This window comes from Antedon mediterranea, chromosome 5 (genome assembly GCF_964355755.1).
Source record: "Antedon mediterranea chromosome 5, ecAntMedi1.1, whole genome shotgun sequence".
NCBI lineage: Eukaryota > Metazoa > Echinodermata > Crinoidea > Comatulida > Antedonidae > Antedon > Antedon mediterranea.
Window position 1 is genome coordinate 19864781 of NC_092674.1, and position 23193 is coordinate 19887973.

Here is a 23193-nt window from a genome sequence, read left to right on the forward strand (position 1 = left end):
CAATACCATAAGATCAAAGAGTATACATTATAGAGTATACAGAGCTATAGTATGTTGACCAAAAGTGCCACTGTTTCACAATGTGCTTTTTTATAAATTAACCAAAATTAGGAACATTCCAAAGATTGTACATTGATAAACCAAGCCAAATTGAATAACTTCATCATGGTGTTTTGTGCTCTAAGACTAACAGATCACACAGTATTATTGCAAACTTTATTTGCACCTCATTTATTTATTCTAAATATCTCCTGAGGAGAAACAAGTATGTAAAATATGTTTAACATGGTTTAAAAGATAGTAATAATTTACAAAATACTGTTTAAATCTAAGTTATTGTAAAATATGATTGATGATAATAATATACAAATGTGCTCAACTCACAGTATTCAAGAAAAGCTTCCAAAAACAATAACATCTTTATAAAAATAATACAAATACAATAATTATGTAGAATAATGATGTAAAATAATAGAATATTATTTTTTTAAATATTTTAGCAAGCACCCATGTCTACTCTGCCAAATCCAAGTTAAACTTACATGTTTTAATGTATTGGTAGCCTGACACATTTTAAAATATGATTTTTTCATAAATACGATGGTATTGCATGATAAACCCCGCAAACCTAACAAAAATAGAAAATCCTATTGAACAGAAATAAAACATTGAATCGTGTAGTGTACAACTCACTGTCAGTCAAATCAAATTTGAAATTTGTGTTTTTAACTACAGTACTTTTCTAAATACGATGAGATACATTCAGGAATATAAATCAATGCAACTTAAATTTAATAGTCGGTTTTATTTTCTCTTTCTAAAAATGTGCATTTCACATTCACAATAGCTTGTTTTTCCGATTTATTCTATTTTTTCTACTTTCTAAGTTATTCCTTAGAGATATTAAAATTTAAACGTAACAATGCAAAAACATTTTTTTCTAAATCATGTAAATATTTCTATTTCTAGTAGTTTAGGATTTGTTCAATTGTTTTGATTTATATTGTATTTATAGTTGCTAAAATCAATTTTATTGATTCAGAGTCTGAAATAATATCAATGCAAATGTAAGATTTAATTTTGTGAATTACTGGTCCATTCAAAACGAGATATAATCTTCGAACCTTGAACAATTCAGTAAATATTAATAAAATAAACAATTTGTGCACAATCTACTAGGCCTACTCTGTTTTGTTTTGTGTGTGGAAATGTACAACGTTGCAATTCAATTAACATAGTACCAGTGTGAATGAGTGGTATATTGTAGATGATGCAAAACGTCTTTTTTCAGGGAAGAGTGTTTACCATGCATGCGTATCCGTGAGATTAGTTTTAATATCATAAATTGTTGATACGTGTACAGTTTCCTCTTCCCTGGTACGTGTTAACAATTTACAAACTATCGATAAAAAAAAAAGTCCATACTTAGTTCTAGGTCAGAAATGTCGCAAGCACGTGTGAGGAAGTATAAAACGGATAATAATAGGATCTAATATAATAGTAATTCGCTAATATTATTAATATATACAGTAAATAATATATTTTTCAGATATATGAATTGTGTAAAAAAATTATCAAAATTTCAGATGTTATTGGTAACGGAATGGGCTGGCCTAGTTTAGATGATATAGTATATTTATGAATTGAATAAGACCATAAATACGGGGCGCCGTATGGGACAATGCTAATTTTGTCGAAATATTACAATTTTGTCTACACATAATTAATTTTGTCAATACAAAATTCATTTTGTCAACACAAAATTCATTTTGTGTTGACAAAATTTATTCTGTGTGGACAAAATTTATTTTGTCTTGACAAAATTCATTTTGTCTCGACAAAATTAATTCTGTGTAAACAAAATTCATTCTGTGTAGACAAAATTAATTCTGTGTTGACAAAATTAATTCTGTGTAGACAAAATTCCTTCTGTAACGACAAAATTCATTTTGTGGCGACAAAATTCATTCTGTAACGACAAAATTCATTTTGTGTAGACAAAATTAATTCTGTGTGGACAAAATTAATTCTGTGTAGACAAAATTAATTCTGTGTGGACAAAATTCATTTTGTGGCGAATGTATTCTGTGTAGACAAAACTTATTCTGTGTAGACAAAATTCATTCTGTGTAGACAAAATTCATTCTGTGTAGACAAAATTCATTTTGTTGCAACAAAATTTATTTTGTCGCGACAAAATAAATTTTTTTAGCCGAGCCTACTCAAGCGTGGGACAAAACGTTTTAACATTTAAATTAGAAGGCGGGGTTGTTATTGGAAACTCGAAGATTGACAGTTATAGGCCTACGATCAAACAGCTCGCGAATATCATTTTACGACCTCCTCTACACCGGTGAACTTGAATACTTTGCGTCGAGTATAAGTACAGTTTATACTGACGTATAACAATATTATTGTATACTTAAAATTAATTCCGATTCAGCAAAACGGAACACGTAGCCCTCCGGGGTAGCCCTATATGCCTACCAATTTTGGTAATAAATATTAAAGATGGTTGAAGATTTATATCGATACCGATAATATTGATAAAGAAAATGACAACACTATTTACGATAACATCTGATAAGTTGAGTAGTAATGAAATGATTTTAGTTTATTACATTTATTTTAATATAATAGTTAGTATAGGCCTATTTATTCTCATGGGAATTGCGTCGTCTATAGGCCTACCAAGTTTATTTGATAGGAATACTAAATTGCTAATAGGCCTAACTCAAGGGAACAAAACTATGATATATCTCTTAAGACATATATTATTGTCTCTAATTGGAATAATAGAGATATCTTTATTGAAAAGATATCTTGGTTATAACATCTATTAAAAACTAAGATATTTTAGTTGCCTAAATAAATGACAGTTTGGTACGCCATAGATTATGATATTGCAAATTGTCGTTAAAAAGTTAAATTTAATTTCAAATTTACGTTTAACTATTAATTTTACTCTCGGTTGCATATTATTATATATTTACACCCTCGAAAGATATAATTCAACTTCGACCAAATAGTTATATGGGTGTTCACACAACTGACATATGGCGCCACTCAAGTATCCATTCCCATGGCAGTGTATATAATCTTTCCACCTTCTCCATGATTGATTTTATTTATTATACATTGGTAATTGCAAATAATTGTTTATAGGTTTACATTGTTCTTTGTACTTTTAATGTACGTATTCAGTCTTTGCCTGGCTTGATAAGATTGATGTTAAATAAAAATGCATTTTCCACTAATAAAATATGGAGTTGTATCGAGAAAGTATTGTAATTTCGGGCAGAATGGTTTTCGGTCTGGAAAGGTCATTATTACACTGTCTGGGGTGTTGATATTTATACATCGAATGTTCGAATCGAATCGAATAGCCCCATTATTGAAGCTTTACCTGAAGAGGTCCTAGACAACTTGCGTAATCTTGGAGAAGCCCAGACCCTCAGTCAAACCAGAATGGTTTTCGGTCTGGAAAGGTCATTATTACACTGTCTGGGGTGTTGATATTTATACATCGAATGTTTTATGGGCAATCAGTCCTGAACCTAGCCAACATAGGCTACCTGGCCTACTTACTACTGTAGGGTAAAGGTTATTAGGTTTCGCAGGGTGGATGATTGTTATAATAAAACTAACGTGAGCAATCTTTTGTAGTCAGTTCTTTAAATGTTTTTTTTTCAAATAACGGACAGCTTTCAGCATCATTATTTCTGCAATGATTATTATTATCTTAAAGCTATATTGTCCCCTGAAAAAAATGTTTTTTTTAAATCTTTTTGTTGAATATGTTATTTTAATGTCACATAATAGTTATTCACTTTCACAAAAAATTGAGTCTGAAAAAAAATTATTTACCTGAAAAAACTGTAATTTAAAGCAAACAATTGTCAAATTGTCTGGAAGCCAATGAGTTTTTGGGTAATTTAACTGTTTATTTTGTCTTTTTATAGTTGAAATAATTTTTTCCCCGTTCTTTTTTCTTATGGAAGCATAAAACTGCATAATGGCCTATTCTTTATTTTTCATGATTTTGGGAAACAATACATCTTTAATTTTAAAATAAAGTATATACATTTTATAAGATTAATAAATAATATTTTAAACGACAAAATATTAAATAGCCCCATTACTACAATTTTACTTAAGTAATAAGCAGGGCTCTAATGAAAACCATTTTCCGATTTTTTAATATAGAATACATTATAATAATAATTATTACTGACGACGTAGATATTAAATTGTCAAAGTATTAATACTGATCATATCTGATATTTTCAGGGGTTCCCTGATATTATAAAATAGATTAATATGATAGCAATAGAGACGGAGGCATGCTCAGCCATAATAACTTAACCAATAACAAATGTCAAAGATATAATAGCTTCACCCTGTCTTGCCCTTTTCACGTTTAAACTCCGCCTTCTAATTTAAATATTAAAACGGAGCCTACTCAAGCGTGGGACAAAACGTTTTTAAAAACATTTTGTCCCACGCTTGAGTAGGCTCGGCTAACAAAATTTATTTTGTCTCGACAAAATAAATTTTGTTGCAACAAAATTCATTTTGTCTACACAGAATGAATTTTGTCTACACAGAATGAATTTTGTCTACACAGAATTAATTTTGTCCACACAGAATGAATTTTGTCGTTACAGAATGAATTTTGTCGCCACAAAATGAATTTTGTCGTTACAGAATGAATTTTGTCTACACAGAATTAATTTTGTCAACACAGAATTAATTTTGTCTACACAGAATGAATTTTGTTTACACAGAATGAATTTTGTTTACACAGAATTAATTTTGTCGAGACAAAATGAATTTTGTCCACACAGAATAAATTTTGTCAACAAAAAATGAATTTTGTCAATACAAAATGAATTTTGTGTTGACAAAATGAATTTTGTATTGACAAAATGAATTTTGTATTGACAAAATTGTAATATTTCGACAAAATTAGCAATGTCCCAAACGGCGCCCCGTACATAAATGCCTATCAGTGAGATTAGTTTGAATATCACGAGCTCTAGGCCTAAATGCGCTAGATATATTAGATAAAATTTTGCTACAAACAAGGTCTACGTTAAGTTAGCGTCGTTGTGCAAATATGCATATTATATAGGCTGCATGGCTAATGCGGCATTGCACATCTGCAAATGATTTAATAATAAAAATGACATGATTGAAGATGAAATCTGACGGATGGCTCCCTCCTAACATTAACATGTGGTTTTTATCTAATAGTTGTATATTATTATGTAGGCTGTCAAACCGGTAATTGAATAATGTTACATTATAATATGTGTAGTTTTGTTGCAAATTTCATTTTTTGACTGTTTTATACGTTTTTAAAGAACAAGTTACGAACTATTGAACTCACAATCATCATTTTATAAGAACAACACGAGTCACTAGAAATACAACTACTGTAGGCCTATGTTTTTAGTCGCGTGGACGCGACTCTATAGTTCACTATGTCGGTCGGTCTGTCTGTCGGTCGGTCCGGTATCACTATGCGTTTTAGCACGCGACTTATGGCTGTTGGCCTTGTTTTAAAAAGCTGACGATTCAGCGAAATGTCATAAAACTAAAACTATCACCTTATGAACAATTTTGTTTAAAGATGTATTGTCTCCCCAAAACATGAAAAAAAAATGAAGATTAATAAAATCAGACTTTGGAATAGGAAAAAATGTTTAGGCCTATAAAAAGACAAAATAAACAATTAAATTCAATAAAAGGCCAATTAAAATTAAATTACAGTTCGATCCAATATTTGGTAAAAGTGAATAACACAATTGAATATTCAACAGCAAAAATGTTTAAACAATATTTTTCAGGGGGACCATGCATCTTTAAAGGTTTCAAGACAAATACAACATTAATATTTGTTTGTTTTTTTGTGGCATACTACCATTTTGTTCAACAATATTAAAAAGTAGGGTTTTTTTTTTATGCTTTTCCACCATCATTAACTTTCACACTTTTTTCAATGGTATGAAACTTTTGTTGGTGTCTTTTATTTTATTCCTTTGCAATGTTACTCAGTCTCCCTTTCTCAAATGAAGTAGTAAGAAATTGTCCTAAGATCGAATATAAGAAAATTGCTTTGTCTTTAAAAAACAATTCATTCATTTTTTGCTGAATATTCTTACATTTAGATTTTTTTTTCTGACGTTATCTTCGCATTTTTGTTTGATTTAATTTCATTGCGTGTCTCCTTATAAAAAGTGTTTTATAGTAACAAGAAAGTATGTGTATACTTGACGTTTTGTAACAATGACGCTTTGTTATTTCAATACAAGGTTGTTAGTGTAACTTTGACAAAGCGAAATGGTACAGTGAGTTCACCTTCATACCAGGGTATATAGAATACTTTACCAATTTAGCGGTGATATCTTTTTAGTACTGCACAATACATGTCCTATCCTTTACTGATACTTGTCAAATTAACGGTATTGTACACAGTATTGAGATGATTGTGTATTGAATAATACGATGAACAATTACGTCATGTGTTTGCAGGTAGCTTTCTGAACATCACGATTACCTGCTGCTGCAGATCGTGACGCGACTAATTTTAAGCTGTTTAAATTTATCAATAATACATCCAGTTGTTGTGTGTACTACATCAGAATTGCTCCTCCTCCTACTCGTCTCTGTGTCCCACATGTTGAGATGCTGAATTCTTTAAGTTACATGGAACAGAGTGATCGTGCTACTGTGTGCTAAAGACGTATTTAAACATACTGTCTATTCACCCGTCGTCTGATTTATAATATTTATTTATTCTGGACTATTATTATAAAGTCGACGATATGACAAACTTACTGATTTTTGCCACTCTGTTTGCCCTATCACGCGTTGATGCGCATGATATGGGAGATAATCCGCACATGCAATCAGAATTTGATAAGGATGAAGGAACATATACATACATACTAAAAGTGCCAGTAGATAAGGAAGAGGTAAGTTGTGCATTTCATTTAAAGGTCGGAAAGTAAATCAAATCATTTGGTTAAATGTTGATATTTGCGTTTGATTTGAGCAGTTCTCACATAATTTTGTCTCAGCCAATAAATCTTTTTGTTGTTACGCACAATATAGCAGTAACTGATGATTATTAACGTAGGCCTTAATAGCTATCATAGGTAAAAACTTTAGAATTGATCTACACTTTTATTTGAATATATTGACATATATATCGTGTTATGTATTATACAATAATTCGATAATTGTAGGCATCCTACGACGAGTTGCTTCATTCAGAATTTTAAATACATTAATTATTGGTGCGTTTCTGTGTCAAATTACATATTCGAAGGCATCGTGTTTTGAAGAAAAAATATTAAACCGACTTTGACATTATTTCAAGCGATTCCAAATAAAAATTACAGTTAGTACACATTTGGTTTTTATTATAGGCATAGAGTCTGTAAATTTACGTACCCTTTATTTTGTATTCTTTTTGTACAAATCAGGATTTTTACGTATTTTAAAGTATGAAAATGAGCCTGGTACTATGATCCGATTTAAATATTTCCAACTGAGATTTTGATTCTATATAAATATATTGTTTGTATTCTCACTGTGCGTTTTTCAATAAAAATTCCAATAGGCCTATATTCCTAAATGTCTTTTTTTTTTATTGAAAATGAAATGAGAATGAAATCAAATTTATATATAGGCTATTAGGATGAACCGGGGACTAACATAATAACCTTAGCATGCGAGATATTATATTTTGATGAGCGCATGGTGGGAAAACTTGTAACGATTGGTGATCGAAGACAACTCGGGTCATTAGGTCAGTGTAAAAACTCGGACGATCAGTGTTCACTAATAAGCATGTTACATGTTCTGTCAACACTGGTCAACAAGCTCCTAATGGAGTCGATTGATTTCAATCAAGTATCTTTCTGTCGAGGCGCCTAACATCGGTTAAATCATATTTTTTCACACGTTCAAAAGTGCACTGTACATTTTTGGTGATTTGTTATTTTAGTTTTCCTGCTAAAAGATGTGAACTACTTTATAAAGAATAGGCCTCTGTTTGAATAATCTGTATTTCTATTCATTTGACTCTTGCTTTTTATTTTTCGCGTACGTTTAATACAAGAATAAAGGAATCACATTTGTAATGGGGGTACCCCGGTGGGGGGGGGGGGGGGTACACGGTTCAGTGCCACTAAGGTGCATTGGAATAAAGGAATCACATTTGTAATGGGGGTACACGGTTCAGTGCCACTAAGGTAGGAATCAAATTTGTAATGGGGGTACCCCGGTGGGGGGGGGGGGGTACACGGTTCAGTGCCACTAAGGTGCATTGGAATAAAGGAATCACATTTGTAATGGGGGTACACGGTTCAGTGCCACTAAGGTAGGAATCACATTTGTAATGGGGGTACACGGTTCAGTGCCACTAAGGTAGGAATCACATTTGTAATGGGGGTACACGGTTCAGTGCCACTAAGGTGCATTGGTATTCGCATGAGCCTAACGGTTTGAATGTAAGGAAAACAACAGTCTACTAATTTATAGACAGAATAAATATAGATGTAAAGCTTACGATTTATTTACAACAAAAACACGACTATAAATTATTATTCTCAAATGAATAAGACTGTTAGACTTGAATGGATACTGGTACAGTTTGCATATACTGTATTATTATACTAATGAATATAATTCTATAGTTAGACTCGGGGTCGTTCCACTTATAACCTCCATGGTAAATAGAAACCGTACACAATTTAATAACTCTACCATGAGTTAAATAACTATAGTTATAAATGCTTTCGTATAACTCTCATTTATAGATGAGAAGACCAAATAGAAGCATTCAATAGATAAGTCAAGGAAAGGCCTGTCGATTATTGTTTCATTGTAGGCCTACAGTATTACAAACAAGCTTGGAACTCGACTCTCTGTTGTTGTTTGTGAATGAGTGATTTTTTGTTAAGCCGATTGCCGAAGGGAAGATGTGACAAGTTCAATAAACCAAGATGTCAGTATATCATATTTAAACACAGGTGTTTAAATATTAAAACGGACTTTGAATCTCGGACACAAGTCTGTACGGGATTTACCGATAATTATTAATAATTCGGTATAATAGCCTGACTACTGGTGCTGCTAATAATTTTAGTAATAATTTATTAAATACCGATATTGATCAACGTTGTATTGTAATGGCTCTGATGACTGTACAGACACACAATGTGTCAGCGTTAATCGCTAAAACACCATAACTAATTGGTCTGAATATCTATAATATTATGTAAGCATTGTCATCACATTTATTTTAATAATGCTGTTTTGTTTTATTTCTAATTAGATTAGATAATGAATAGATAAAATTAATATAGTAAATTTAATCTCGTGAATTTTATATTTTCGAGAAGTTATTCGAAAACGCTAAGTCCACTTACCTGTGAAAAACTGTTGAAACAACCTATACTACAGTATATTCAGATCAGGAAAAGATCCAATATTTTGCTTTTACCTCTTACCTATGGAAAATTCATCAATAATTTATGCAAAAGATATTGCGTAACAAAAAAAATCGGTATTTTGTTATAGATTAAGATATTTTCTTCCTCAGAAGTATATTAAGGTAAATTTAAAAATCATTTATTTTACCACTAATAACATGTGGTAATGTATTGGGACTGGTACTTCTTATTTAAAATCTAAATTTATTTTCGATTTATTCTATTCTAGATTACCTGCCAGTGATTTAATTTATTTTGTGCAATTTGTTTCAGTTTCCTCTATTTTCAGAAATTATATAACATTCTAGTTTAAGTCTTATTTAATTTAAAGGCCAAAACTCTATGATCGAAATCCTATTTTGTCTTAATGATATATGTATATTTGAGGGGAAAAAAGAAATGCAATAATGACTATTAGGCCTATATTGTGTGTGGCACTTTATAGCCTATACATGGAGGTATAAAAATATTTTTATACCTCCATGGCCTATACAAAGATGTGCGTGATAATCATATAAAGATGTGTTTAAGATCCTACTGTGATCGCGGTGTTGGAAACTATTCCTGGGATGATTGGTGTGATGATTGGTCTATGATATCTGTTTTATATTTTTGGATTATGATATTATATTACTGTATTATATAAAACAGAATTAAATACTGATTTGCATTCAATTTGCTGTATAAAAACTATTTTGGTTTTTTCCAAACAAACTTGAGGATAATTAATGAACTGTTTATGAAAGTTGATTTAAATATTAAATATTTCATAATCGTTCGCTGTAAACTGATATCACAATACGGCTATACATATCTTATTCGATACAATTACAGAGATTAGAATACATTCTGTATTGCAAAAATAATAGCCCGAACTCCTACTTTTTTACCATAATATACTGTAGGCCTACTGGGGAATAGACTAAAGGTGTTTAATATACCTCATCACGGATGTAAAATACAGTCAATACTGTTCGATTTTCTAAGTGGTAGAAAATAAACAAACAAAATTCAAATTGATATTATATCTCCGCCGATTTCCCAATTATAATTGTTTGTTTATTCAAATGTTTAAATCATTACAATAATATATTCCTTGTCGTTTCAGTCAAAGTGTCAATGCGAAGATGAAATTAAACAGCTACAAGAACAACTGGATGCACTTGAGCTACGCTTCGAAAAGGTTCTCGGTGAGTAAAATCAAACTAAGTCGTCAACCGTTTGCCTTATTCATAATTTCCGTCGGTTAGAATGGATAGATTTTATAGAACACATAAAAGGTTTATCAAGAAGCATCATACATTATCCATCCTGTGATTGGCTTATTCGTGCTGTCTCGTCAAGGTTGAAATAAAATAGAAAATAATATAAAATAGGTCAGTTAGAAAATAACAAAGTATCCATATGGGTCGCAACCTTATTTATTTATTTAGACTGTACTATTAGGCCTAATAAGTAATAATTATTTCAGGTAAATTGAATTCGGTAACACTTGAGGAAAGTTTGGACCGTGATGGTGGTGGTAAGTAGTAGCCAGTTTGTGAACAAAAACATTCTGATTGGTCTATTTGGAAAAGTTAAAGATATATTGTCTCACTGAAAAAATATATATTTTAAATGTTTTTGTTGAATATGCCATTTTAATGTCACATAAGTCACTTTGACCAAAAATTGGATAAACAAAAATTAAATATCTGACAAAACTGTTTTTGGTCTGAACCGTTTATTTTATCTTTTTATAAGTGAAAACATTTTATTTTTATTTCTACTAAATATTAAAATTGAGAAATAGTCTATGTTCAAAGTCTTTTTTAAATTTATCTTCATTTTTCATGTTTTTGGGGACAAAACATCTCAATATCAATCAATAAATATATCAATAATGATATTAGGCTATATTGTCTTCTCAGTGATTATTTAGAAGTTGAGAAATCAATTTAATTGAATTCTATCATCCGCTCTCTGATATACCTTACTTATTAATCAATATCTATCAAATTACCGTACCAATATTTTGCTATGAACTCTCTTAATTTTCTTCCAAAAGACTATAATAATTACGTGTCTTTTGGAAGAAAATAAATGTATTTCGAATTGAACTGAATGTGGTGTCATTTTTGCTCAACGTTTAGCATTGGTAATCTGTAGTGTTTTCTTGACCATAATATAACACTCGGCAATTTAAAACAGATTGTCTTGTTGATTTATATTTTGAGACAAAAAAAAATCATTTGAGTAAGATATATTATTCCAACGCAAGATCAAAGCATGTTAAGATCACCACTTCCTCATGTATCGTTGTTTTCCGTAGGTGGAAACTTTACTGATGAACTCTCACCATCAGAAAGGGTGATAATAAACGCAGACAAGATCGAAAATAATGATTTGTCTCAAAATGGCAGTCGAGTTGAAGGTCCTGATAATCTATTCAGTGGATTGGATGCTGATTCAAATAGTACTGGACTTGAAAGTCATCGCGGTATGGTTCGTAGTAGAGGAGATGCACCCGAAAATGTTGTGAATATGCTAAATCTCGAAGATCCAAACGATGAAAAGATTGAGCCTCCAGGTTCAATAACTGTGAACGAAAACGATATCAAAGCAAACGGTCAAGCAGAAGGAAGCGATGAAACCCTGGACAGTGAAGAGGGGTTGACCGTAGAACTGTCTCCAGACAACATCAGGCCAGCTAAAACGGTAGAAGAAAGCGTCGTAAAGGTGAACGATGATAAGAAACCAGCAGTAGTTATTGATAAACAAGACATAGATGATCCGTGTACTGGTGGATGTGCTTGTTTCAAATACACGTCTGAGACGGGTGTGTATGCCATCAAAAAACCTAAAAAGATTAAAAAGAAATCAACTCACATGAAGGTGTACTGCGATATGTCAACCGACAGTGGTGGGTGGACAGTCATTCAAAGACGATTTGTAAGTTATTTACCTTTTTTATTAATAAAGTTAAATAAAACGTTAAAAATATAAACATATAATTTTAAAAAGTGCAGTATAATAAATATGCAAAGGAGAGAAGACTACCAGATAGTGTGGATATCAAGTTTATTTTGAGTGTCAATAGTGAGGAAGAATAAATATAATGAGGAGGATACTAAATTACAATTATAAGCTTATCGAAGAAAATGATATTGATGAACATTATTTACTTTATAATAATTGTAATTTGTATGTGTGAGATATTTTGTATTGTAATTCTTCCCGTATGTGTTGCTATTTTATGTTTTTATACCGAAATAATATGGATCCTAATGGATAATTGTAAAATTTATAGGATGGTACAGAAAATTTCTTCCGCTCATGGGCTCATTATGCTAGAGGGTTTGGAAATAAAAATAGCGAATTTTGGATTGGGAATAACTTTATACATGCATTAACAAGTAATGGAAAGTACGAACTTCGTATAGGTAAGGTTTTGTTTTAGTATCATATTTATACGTGAATTTAAAAATTCAGAAAGAGCTACACTCGTTATATATGCATTATACTTTTTAAATTACTCATTTTTAAAAAAAAAAGCACCCAAAATGACTCGAGGATGGTACCGAAAACGAATTAAGGTACTTTTATGTTACCGATTTATTGATTTCAACATGAAGTACAAAATAAAAATATATGATCAAAAGCCTAAAGCTGGTCTAAACCTCATCTAAACATAGATTTAGGTTTTCTATCTTGATTATTATTATTATTATTATTATTATTATTATCTTTGTAGTATTCTTTTATTAAAACTTGTTCTTTGTTTTAATAGAATTTGAGGACTGGGAGGGTCAACAAGGTTTTGCCCATTATGACAGTTTCCGAATCTTGGACGAAGAGAGCAAGTACCGTTTGTTGCTTGGTAAATTTGTTGGCGGCAACAGAGGAGATTCAATGTCCTATCATAATAACACCATGTTTACAACTAAGGTAAAGTGAAAGTCATGTACAATTTATTGTCGATTGTTCGATACGAATGTATCTCCAGTGTACAGGAGGAGGTTACCCTAATGATATGTTCACAAAATAGCCGTGACGTGTCAAGGGAATTACCATATCTGATAGAACAGTAATTAATTTACTATCAGTAATCCTTTGCAATGTACCTAAGGACATAAAATAAAATAAAAATACAACAATATACATTACATTTTCAGGATCAGGATAATGACTGGTTCTTTGGTAACTGCGCAGTTCTCAGAAAAAGTGGTTTCTGGTTCAAGGAATGTAACCATGCTAATCCAAATGGACTATGGATAGGAAAGGGCGATGGATCAGGAAAGAATGGGGCCATCATTACATGGGGTAGTTGGGGAACGTACGGATATAAATATTGCATGAGAAGTTTCAAAATGATGGTCAGACCAACACGTTTTAGATAACTCTTCAATATTAAAATGGAAAACACTCAATAGTTAACTGAGGGTTATTGTATGTTTTGTATCGACATTTTTATGGTGAATTTATACGAAAATATTGTAAATGAATGCTTTAAATTGTTCTGTTTTTAAATTGGAAAATGTATTATTTAGTATTCGAATGGATTATAGGAATAATCCATTTTGATGTGCTGATTTCAACAGTTTGTCATTTTTATCCTTACAAAAAATTAAACCTAAGTATATTTTTTATAGTGCGGAGTTGATTAACTACAAAATTAATTTGTTTAGGTTTGTAAATATTTCCGATGTGCAGTGTAGCACGGTATACTAAGCCAAAGGTGACGACGTGTTCTCGATGCGAGTAACTGTTGTCATCAATTGTAGAGAAATACAAATTTAAAAAAAACTAAATAAAACAATTTAATGTTGAACATTCTAATTATTGTATAAAAAATAAGTTGAGATGTAGTATCTTATTGAAACTCAGTAAACATTTTCTTAGAAACCTAGCCTACAATTCGTCTGGGCCGCAGGTGGTGGAATTGGTAACTGTAAACTGCTCCAAAGATAGAAAAAACAACTATAATACTAGACTTGCCCCAAGTCTGTATTGTTTTTTTTTTAATTTATTTGTTTTTATTTCGACCGTGATTTTTGTCTGAAAATACAGACAAACTCAAGTAATACACGTATGAAACGCCATATGTGCAAAAATATTTATATTTTTACTAATATTAAGAAAAAACTCCGTCTGGAGCCCAGACTACTATAATACCACCGTTTGAGAGTGTTACATTTTAAAGGGGTGGTACATGACTGTAGCTTATGACTATTAAAGTAATTTAATGAAAGTATAAATATATATATATATATCTTTATTTTATGGAAACCTGCAGTGAAGTTAAACTTTTTTTGTAACCTAATCACCGACATTTCCAATTGATATTAAGTGATCATAATAAAACCACTGATTTGACGAACATTCTTTTTTGTCGTCTTTTATTTGTGTGTTGAGACCAAAGGTGTAATCTACTTAAAAGCATGGTTGGTTTGAGAATAAAATGACATGGACTACTTTTTGATAGAAAACAAATAATAAATTAAGACTTTGATTGATCGTCATAAAAAACTAAGATCGAGTCTTCTGTAAAGGAAAACTCCGGATTAAATTGATTGATAAAGCAGAATGAGTCATGTGAAAGAAATCCTATCCTTTCTATCTTAACATTTCGAAAAACGGTCCTGTTAGCTCTTTTTTTTTAGGGGCTTATTTCACGATACTCGTTCTGCTTGCCGGTGATGAAAAATACATAGACTTTATTATCAATATTGTTTATAGGGAGCAGGCGAACACTAAAGTTAGGTTTGCGGTGGTACATCACCATGTGTTTCCAAACTGAGGATGTCTCAAGGTTTCGATTGTTTTGTTCAACCGTCTTCTGAAAAAAAACTAAAGTATTTACTTAAAATAGCACAGTCTAATTTACATTAGGACGACAACGATCGATGATATGGATAATATGAATTTTTCCGCATAAAACAAACGAAATAACCATCTATGCTGCCTTTGATGAAAATAATATTTCCACACGTCAAAATCAATTGTTGTTAGTATGCAAATAGGATTGTGCATGTGTATGGGATGGGATTGGTGGTTTATTCGCGGTCAATACGAGCCACAGTGTTTTATTTGGTTGATCTTTTACATTAGAGGGTGCCTCATGTATTGTATTGAATAGCTTCTAATATTTTACTATTATTATTATTTGACTGTAGACCTACTACAGTAGATGACGTAATTAAGTTAAGTATTATTGTGCCTTGATCGCTAAATTGGTAGCGAAATATCTGTTTCATGGAAAATATAAAATCGGTATATTTGCAACGTATTTGGCTACTGGTGTCCCAGTGATGAATATATTTAAAACAAATCAGTAGTTTAAGAAAATCCTGTTATTTATGTACAGGCATAAGCGCGTCACTCTGGTTTGCTATGACGTAATAAGGTGCTTTCCCCTTCTGTCTTGTATGTTTTTGTTTGGTACAGCAGAGTGCAGAGTGAGATTCAAAAAGTACAAACAAGGCAATGTCTGCTCTTCAGAGGCCTAAAATAAGTCATGTCATATTTGATATGGATGGTTTGTTAATTGGTAATTATAAATCCCATTTAATATTCTTATTTGATATTAGTGTGCATTGAATAGTCAATATAATATGCTATTTTTCGTAGGCTTGGGCTAGGCCTATTAAACCAGATATTCAATAACCGCGTATCATTCTTACTGTTTTAAATCATACTGTACGCATTTCGGTCTTGTTGTAAAGCGTTTCGGTCGCTTTTCGGTTTGACAAACTACAGTATTTATATCTATGCTTATGTAAATTAAACATTTGTATTTGAGCTCTGAATAAACGTTTAGGTCTAATACAATTAATTTAATGAATGTTTTGCTTTCAAAATGAAAACATTCATGAATCATAGTGCTCATATTGATGTGCATGAACAATTTGCGTGATTTGACATTAATACTTTTTTTATTTAATTTCAAGCATGAAACAATAAAAATAAAATTATAACATTGCAATTTCAATCGAGTATTTTGATTCAAATTGCGCACAAACAAGCCAAACTTATTTTAATAGTATTTGTTGGCCAAACAAGATTTAGTCAGAGTGAATGTTTGGGGCTTCCTATTACTGTTAACTGTGCCAAATTAGCTGCTGGTTTAAATTAAACAGCCCTAGTCTCCTTAACATTTGACATTAACCTGTTGGAACTTTCATGAGTAGGCCTCGGACTAGAGTAATTAAAAAAAAAAAGATATATTTATCTGAAACCAGGAGGTATATTTACATTTTTTATGTGGTGGGGTGTATCACTAAACTTCATTTTCACTTACACTTAATGTTTGATGAAATGTTACGGTAAGTTTAATAAGTAATGTGAAACACCGGGTCATCCGACATGCTCATTGCTTGACCTTAAACAAGATCACGCGACTTTAAATTTTTAAGCACCCATATATTTGTATTATTTCAGATACAGAACGTTTGTATACAATAGTTTTTGAAGAACTCTGTTCTGAATATGGTAAAGCTTACACATGGGAAATTAAAGAGCAAAGTATGGGTCGGAAGCCTGGAGAGGGCGCTAAGATAGCTATTGATTCATTACAGTTGCCGTTGACAGTTGAAGAATTTCTTACAAAAGCTAAAGAAAAGCAAAGGAATGTTTTTCCACAGTGTTCACTTATGCCTGGTAAGATATCAAAAACAAAGATGTTGTATACATGGATCACAAATCTTAAGAACACTAAAATCAGTGGTTCTTATCCAAGGCCCACTTTGGTTAACAATGAAGCAAATTTAATAAGTGGTTTTGAATTTCTATAATTTTTCATAACAAAGCATCCAGAGGTTGAATTTGTGACAGACACTGAAATGTTATATATACTGTAGTGTATTTGCTTATTTTATCCCATGGGGGAAATCACTACAGGAAAATATTGAATAAACGGTATTCATGATTCAATAACTGTTTTATCTAGGAGCTGAGAAACTTGTAAGACATCTACATCAAAGCAATATACCAATTGCAGTATCGACTGGCTCTGCATCAAAGATTTATGATGTAAAGACAACAAACCATAAGGAATTGTTTAAGCTGTTTCATCATATAGTGTGCTGTGGTGATGATTCTGAGGTGAAGGAAGGCAAACCACATCCAGCTGCTTATACTGTTGCTCTACAGCGATTTGAAGCACCAATCCCAAAGCCAGAACAGGTGTGAAAGTCTGTTTATATAATGATGATAAATTGAACAATTAACAATATAAACTGAAACAATTAGTCATAACACCAAGCCTTAAACAATCCAAAATTAATGATAACAAATCTGTATGACACATTACAGTAAGTACTGTAAATGATTTATACTGTGATTAGGTTTTTACGAATCCAGTTTAAAGTTTAGTTTACATTGAAAAGGTCTATTGCATATACAGTATGTCTAGCCTCACATTTAAGTTTTTTCACAAATCTCAGTTTTTCTTTTTTCAAAATTACTTTAAAACTTCAAAATTCTGTTTACCATGCCTAAAATCACCAATCCTAGGCCACAACAATGTTGTGGAGAGTATGTTAATGAATTAGGAATATTTCAGCCTAGGAAAGTTTCAACCCAGTTGGCTTTGAGGTTTGGAAGGCAGGGTCATAATCACGTCGGCAACAATTTCAAACTTGACATGTATGCTATTTTCTCTATACTTTAAAATTGAACTAAAACTTTATCTGTCAAATTCCAGGTACTTGTATTTGAAGATGCACCAAATGGTGTCAAGTCAGCAAGAGCTGCAGGGATGCATGTGATCATTGTTCCGGATGATCGATTAGATGAATCAAAGTCAAAGGATGCACAAATGCGCTTGAAAAGTCTTGAGGATTTTGTGCCAGAAGAATGGGGCTTGCCTGCATATGACAGTTGATTACAATTATTGCCTGACTACTTTATTTCTAGGCTTAACAAACAGTGTGGCTTTTAATTACAATATTTATAATAATTACACCTTAAATTTAAAAATGAACATTGGCTGTAATGAGAGTGATGAACTTCATTGGTGTTGCAAATGCATAATGGTTAGACAGGAAATTAAGCTGTATTGTATTATCTAATACAGTATTGCAACAAGAAAGGAAAATAAATAAATAAGCACCAATTGTAAAGTGAGCTTTATCTTCAAGAATAATCTGCTGATGCGTATAAGCCCAATACACCATTCCGTTTATTATTTTCGTCCTTTATCCTAAAATGAAATCTCGCAATTACTTGAACAGGACACTTTCGAAACAACTGTATTCTTAATTTCAAATAACAAGATTATAATTCATTAATATATTTTTTCGTAAGGTGACAAGATGTACTGTACTAATAGTTTACATTTTGAGGTTAGCTCTAAATGAAATTGTCTTGCACTTGCACTAACTTTCCACATGGATTGCAAAGTATAAAAAGTTATCTATACAATATGAATGAAATATGTATAACTATAAATACTGTTACAGATTGTTTTTATTACAATTACAGCAGATCTCCCAAACTCACTCGGTATTGCCGAAAAGCTCACGATATTTTGAGTCATCTCCCACAAAAAATGCAATTTCTTACCATATTTTTGACAACCAAAAAAAATCTCTTATAATTTCTACTATTCTAGATATTGATGAGAGAATAGAAAACATACTAATTTCGGTCTGCAATATGTTTAATAAGTTAAATAATGAGTTGGTACAGCATCTATGGCAAGTATTAGACTTGCCAATATTTTTAGGATTTTTTTATAGCGCACTCTATGGCTTGATTTATAATTATAGAGCCCTCTATAGTTTCATAAAACCTCCCAATATTAATTTTTCCAAGTTAGGAGGTCTGTACAGTAATGTATGCATTCCAAATTTATTCTTCCTTCATTTTTTACAAAAATCTATTCAAATACAGTAATAATTCATGAACTGGTGTTAAATTTCCCTTCTGAAAAATGACTGACCAAAAGTACATGTAAGACCTGTACATCAATTCCTCTTTCAAAACTTCATATTTTCTATTTATGCTTTGATGGAAATTGTCATCATCATCATTTGTATAACTGTGTGTTCTCTAATATACATATGCTTTTTTGAGATGCACGGTTATTGAGCAAAAATGACCAATATTTAATGTCTTTTTTCAATCATACTGTGCTCCATTATACAGTTGTCTTTGTCTCACACTGTCCATTTAAGACACCTGCAAAAATAATACCAATTTATAGTAAGTACTTTTTATCATGTATGTAATGTATATTTTAAATTTGGAAAGATGTTAATAAAGTAACAATTAAATTATTTTGGTGTTATGTAATATTTCAGAGTTTCTTATGCATTTCCGCAGCAAGTTATGTGTACAGTATATTATCATAGTGAGCTATTATCGCTACCTAGGTTATTATTTGTATTTGTTTGGATAACGTAAAAACTAAAAGACGCATATTTACTAAATAGACAGTTATAAACATATAGATATGTGGTCACAGACAACCCGGAACAGCATCCTAATAAAATGGACCACTTTTTATTATTTTACTTAGCCCATCTGTCAAAAATACAAGCCAGATCTTTATCATGATTCTCAACCCTTTTTCTTGTTTTACTCCGGCTGCGGGGGTTCAACTCTCCGATTGCTCTTGTTGTAAAATATATTCTTACCTTGTGTCTTGATGAGTTCCTAAACATTTAACACAACAGTATCTAGCACCACATGAAACACAAGTATAATTTGAAGGAAATGTGAACAGCAGTTAAGGAAAAGAATTCATCATATAAAAGTCATGTTGTAAACCAGACCATATACTGCACAGGTTCAGTACTTGGTTTATAAAATACTAATTGTTTGATAATTTTCCAACTAAACTAGCCCTAGCTGACTGATTAGAAGAGATGGTAAAGTTATGTTCGTTAATACAGTATATGTCGATACTGCACACAGTCATGCAATTAATTTATAATTATTAGCAATGGTGCAGTGGAGAAGAAAGTAGAAACAAAGTTATTTGTTATTTCTGATCAATTTCACTGTAATGTGATTCTTGAGTGGTAGGTACAGTAGTAAAACAGACACTGATGGGAAAACAAAAATTTATATTGAAATTTATAGATTAGAAAAAACTTTAGTAAAGGTTATTTACTACCCATGCAATCTGTACTATATTATTTTGTTGTGTAGTGGTAATTCTTCCTTTTTGTATTGTATTTTTAATAGTTTTAAAAATGTTATGACACAAGCTTTTAATCTGTATGTATTATACATAACCTAGCTTTTAATGTATATTTGTGTATTTAGTTGTAATCTTCTGAATTTGTATAGTATATTTTTTTTTTGTATTTCATGCCAATTTCAAATGAATTTCTATTTATTTTACTATAGACAATAACATAATATCAGTATCAGTATTCATGTAAGTTTCTTAGTTATATTGGGTCCATTTTATTTATTATTGTTTTATCAATCAATTAAGGATTTTTATCATTTCTACATTCAAACAATATCAAAAGGATATCCACAGACATTACAGAAATGCCTTTGAGGTAGAGTTGATGGCGATACACCAGCTGTGAAGTAGGTATTTGGTTGCATGTTACTTGTCTGTTCCTCTTCTAATAGCATATTGAACGTCTTGCGAAATCGCTGTTTAAAATGGTCTCCTCTTGTTTTTCTTTTTTTCTTAGGTGTATTTGATGCTGTAAGTGTAAAGTGAACATTTGATAATTTTTATATTAAATATACTAATAGTGCCGGATATATTTTTGTTGGTGTGTTTTGATTACCAACAATGACATATTTTTCTTGCAACATTTTAAAACTATTCCGATTTCACAATAGCTAGTTTGACATCACTTTTGATAAACAAGCTAGTAATTTATGTGAACCTAAAATGATCTATAGAATAACCACCCTAACATGATCTAGTGGAATATGTTGGAGAATAAAGATAAGATTAGGAGATACATAAACCCTACATACACATTTCTGATGGAAAGAAAAGGAGAACTTCTGAATATCAGCTAACCCACTGGAAAGGTTACACTCTTTCCGGTTGAAATAACCTAGTTTAATTTGATAAATTAACTTGTTAACAAGTTAGAATCAACCAATCAGCATTTGATTAAGTATCCAAGTCATTGCACACAACCTTATTAGCTCAATTACCTATAATAGATCATGATAATAATGTATATGAATCATACCTTATCATGCCAAAGGTTCAATACAATAGTTTGAAAAATTTTACTGTTGAGTATAGTTTTTTCGGAGTATTTTGAGCATTGTGTTGTAAACGTTTTCTATTGGAATGATTTTCTGTTTGTTATTCAAATACAAAAGTACTCAACGAATCTTTATCATATTTTGACAACAAAAGTATCAATATGGTATAAACTTATAAATTCCAACAACCCAAAAACCAACTATAACAAAACAGATTAAATTAAGAGTTCAAAAGAATAAACAATAAAAATACCTGGTTCTTCATCAAACTGAGGTAATTTCTTCTTGAGTAATACAAGATTAGCTTGAGGATCTTCCTGGAAATTGTCCTGCTCCAGTGCATCAAGCTGCTTTCTCATCCGCTTGGCACGGGTAAATTTATCAAGTATACGGCGCTGCTGTTGGTCTCTGATGCGCCCTTTTTAATGACACAAAACAAAATATTTAATTTAGCTATGAGTATGATCTAAACTTTAAAAATTGAGATAGGCCTATGCAATGCCCTAGTAGGTCTAGGCCTTGTATTAATATTATTAATATTATGTCTACATAAAGCGCATTTGTTGATTATTCTCTCCCCTCCTCGACGATCCATCTTGGCCTCACATCAACTCGGCCAAAAACTAATCGGTCAACTTGGCCCCATTAAAGTATGGAACGCAAAATGTGCAGACGAAGCGAATTGCAAAAAGAATAAAATAATTTTTAATATAGGCCTAGGCCTATTAGTATTATATATTTTTTTATTTTACTGTATTAATCTAATAATATCTACCTAATATATCTGAGAAGATGACGCGAGGCCGAATTGACTTGAATTGAGGGCGAGTTGACGTGGGGCCGACTTGACTTTGGCCGAGACGGTTTATATTATATTTATGATCGCAACGCAAGTTGGCCTGCACTCAACAAAAGAAGGAAGGGCCATCCATGAGAATAGACCTACGCTGCCTAGGACTCGAGACTAGGCCTACTACTAGCCTAGGCTAGGGCTAGCCTGGCACTATATGGCCTAGTACATAGTAGCCTATCCCCTAGGTCTAGCCTAGCCTGGTAATGGTATGGTAGAGAGAGAGTGCCGAGATACTGCTGAGTGCGTGCGATCGAAGCGAGAGCCTACTACCCTAGCTAGGCTAGTCAAAAACATTTTTAAAAAGGGGCCTAGAATAAGACAATCATTTCTTTGATATTCCCATGATGAATAATTAGTGTTTATTTCTAAAACAATATTGTATTTATAGTAATAAGTGTGTTACAAAACAAAATATCTTTACGTATACCCGATTCACGTTTATCAGCCATTTTGTCGTCTGCTTTGTTGTTTTGCTCTTTGCTTCTAGCTAAATCAGTTGATTGGATTGGACAAATAAAACGCGGTTTCCAATTGGACAGGGAAAGTTTGAATAGTTTCAAATAATAAAACTACTTGTAATTTCTTTATAAATTATGTGTAATAAATAAGTAAAACTATATAAATTGGAAAAATGATAACAGTCTATTGTGTATAATC

At 31.6% G+C, this 23193-nt stretch overlaps 3 protein-coding genes across 4 annotated transcripts; 2 read left to right on the forward strand and 1 right to left on the reverse strand.

The window, feature by feature from the left end:
- Window positions 1-6567: 6567 nt before the first annotated feature.
- LOC140048675 (uncharacterized) lies at window positions 6568-14875 on the forward strand. The gene is made up of 7 exons (XM_072093443.1): window positions 6568-6980; window positions 10615-10696; window positions 10978-11028; window positions 11818-12437; window positions 12796-12928; window positions 13276-13433; window positions 13661-14875. Exons 1-7 carry the CDS (start codon window positions 6831-6833, stop codon window positions 13883-13885), a joined length of 1419 nt encoding a protein of 472 aa, XP_071949544.1. The 5' UTR covers window positions 6568-6830; the 3' UTR covers window positions 13886-14875.
- Window positions 14876-15928: 1053 nt separating this feature from the next.
- On the forward strand, window positions 15929-18911 carry LOC140049376 (pseudouridine-5'-phosphatase-like). The gene is made up of 4 exons (XM_072094250.1): window positions 15929-16035; window positions 16926-17144; window positions 17434-17669; window positions 18190-18911. Exons 1-4 carry the CDS (start codon window positions 15972-15974, stop codon window positions 18367-18369), a joined length of 699 nt encoding a protein of 232 aa, XP_071950351.1. The 5' UTR covers window positions 15929-15971; the 3' UTR covers window positions 18370-18911.
- Window positions 18912-19530: 619 nt separating this feature from the next.
- LOC140049377 (zinc finger HIT domain-containing protein 1-like) lies at window positions 19531-23004 on the reverse strand. Of its 2 annotated transcripts, none has more exons than XM_072094252.1 (5): window positions 22964-23004; window positions 21937-22101; window positions 20977-21157; window positions 20126-20188; window positions 19531-19667 (listed from the first exon to the last, which is right to left on the reverse strand). In XM_072094252.1, the coding sequence occupies exons 1-5, from the start codon at window positions 22983-22985 to the stop codon at window positions 19646-19648; spliced, it is 453 nt and encodes a 150-aa protein (XP_071950353.1). In that variant the 5' UTR covers window positions 22986-23004; the 3' UTR covers window positions 19531-19645. The 2 variants fall into 2 exon arrangements, with proteins under 2 accessions (XP_071950353.1, XP_071950352.1); XM_072094251.1 differs by having other exon boundaries at window positions 20126-20204; window positions 20975-21157.
- Window positions 23005-23193: the final 189 nt, after the last annotated feature.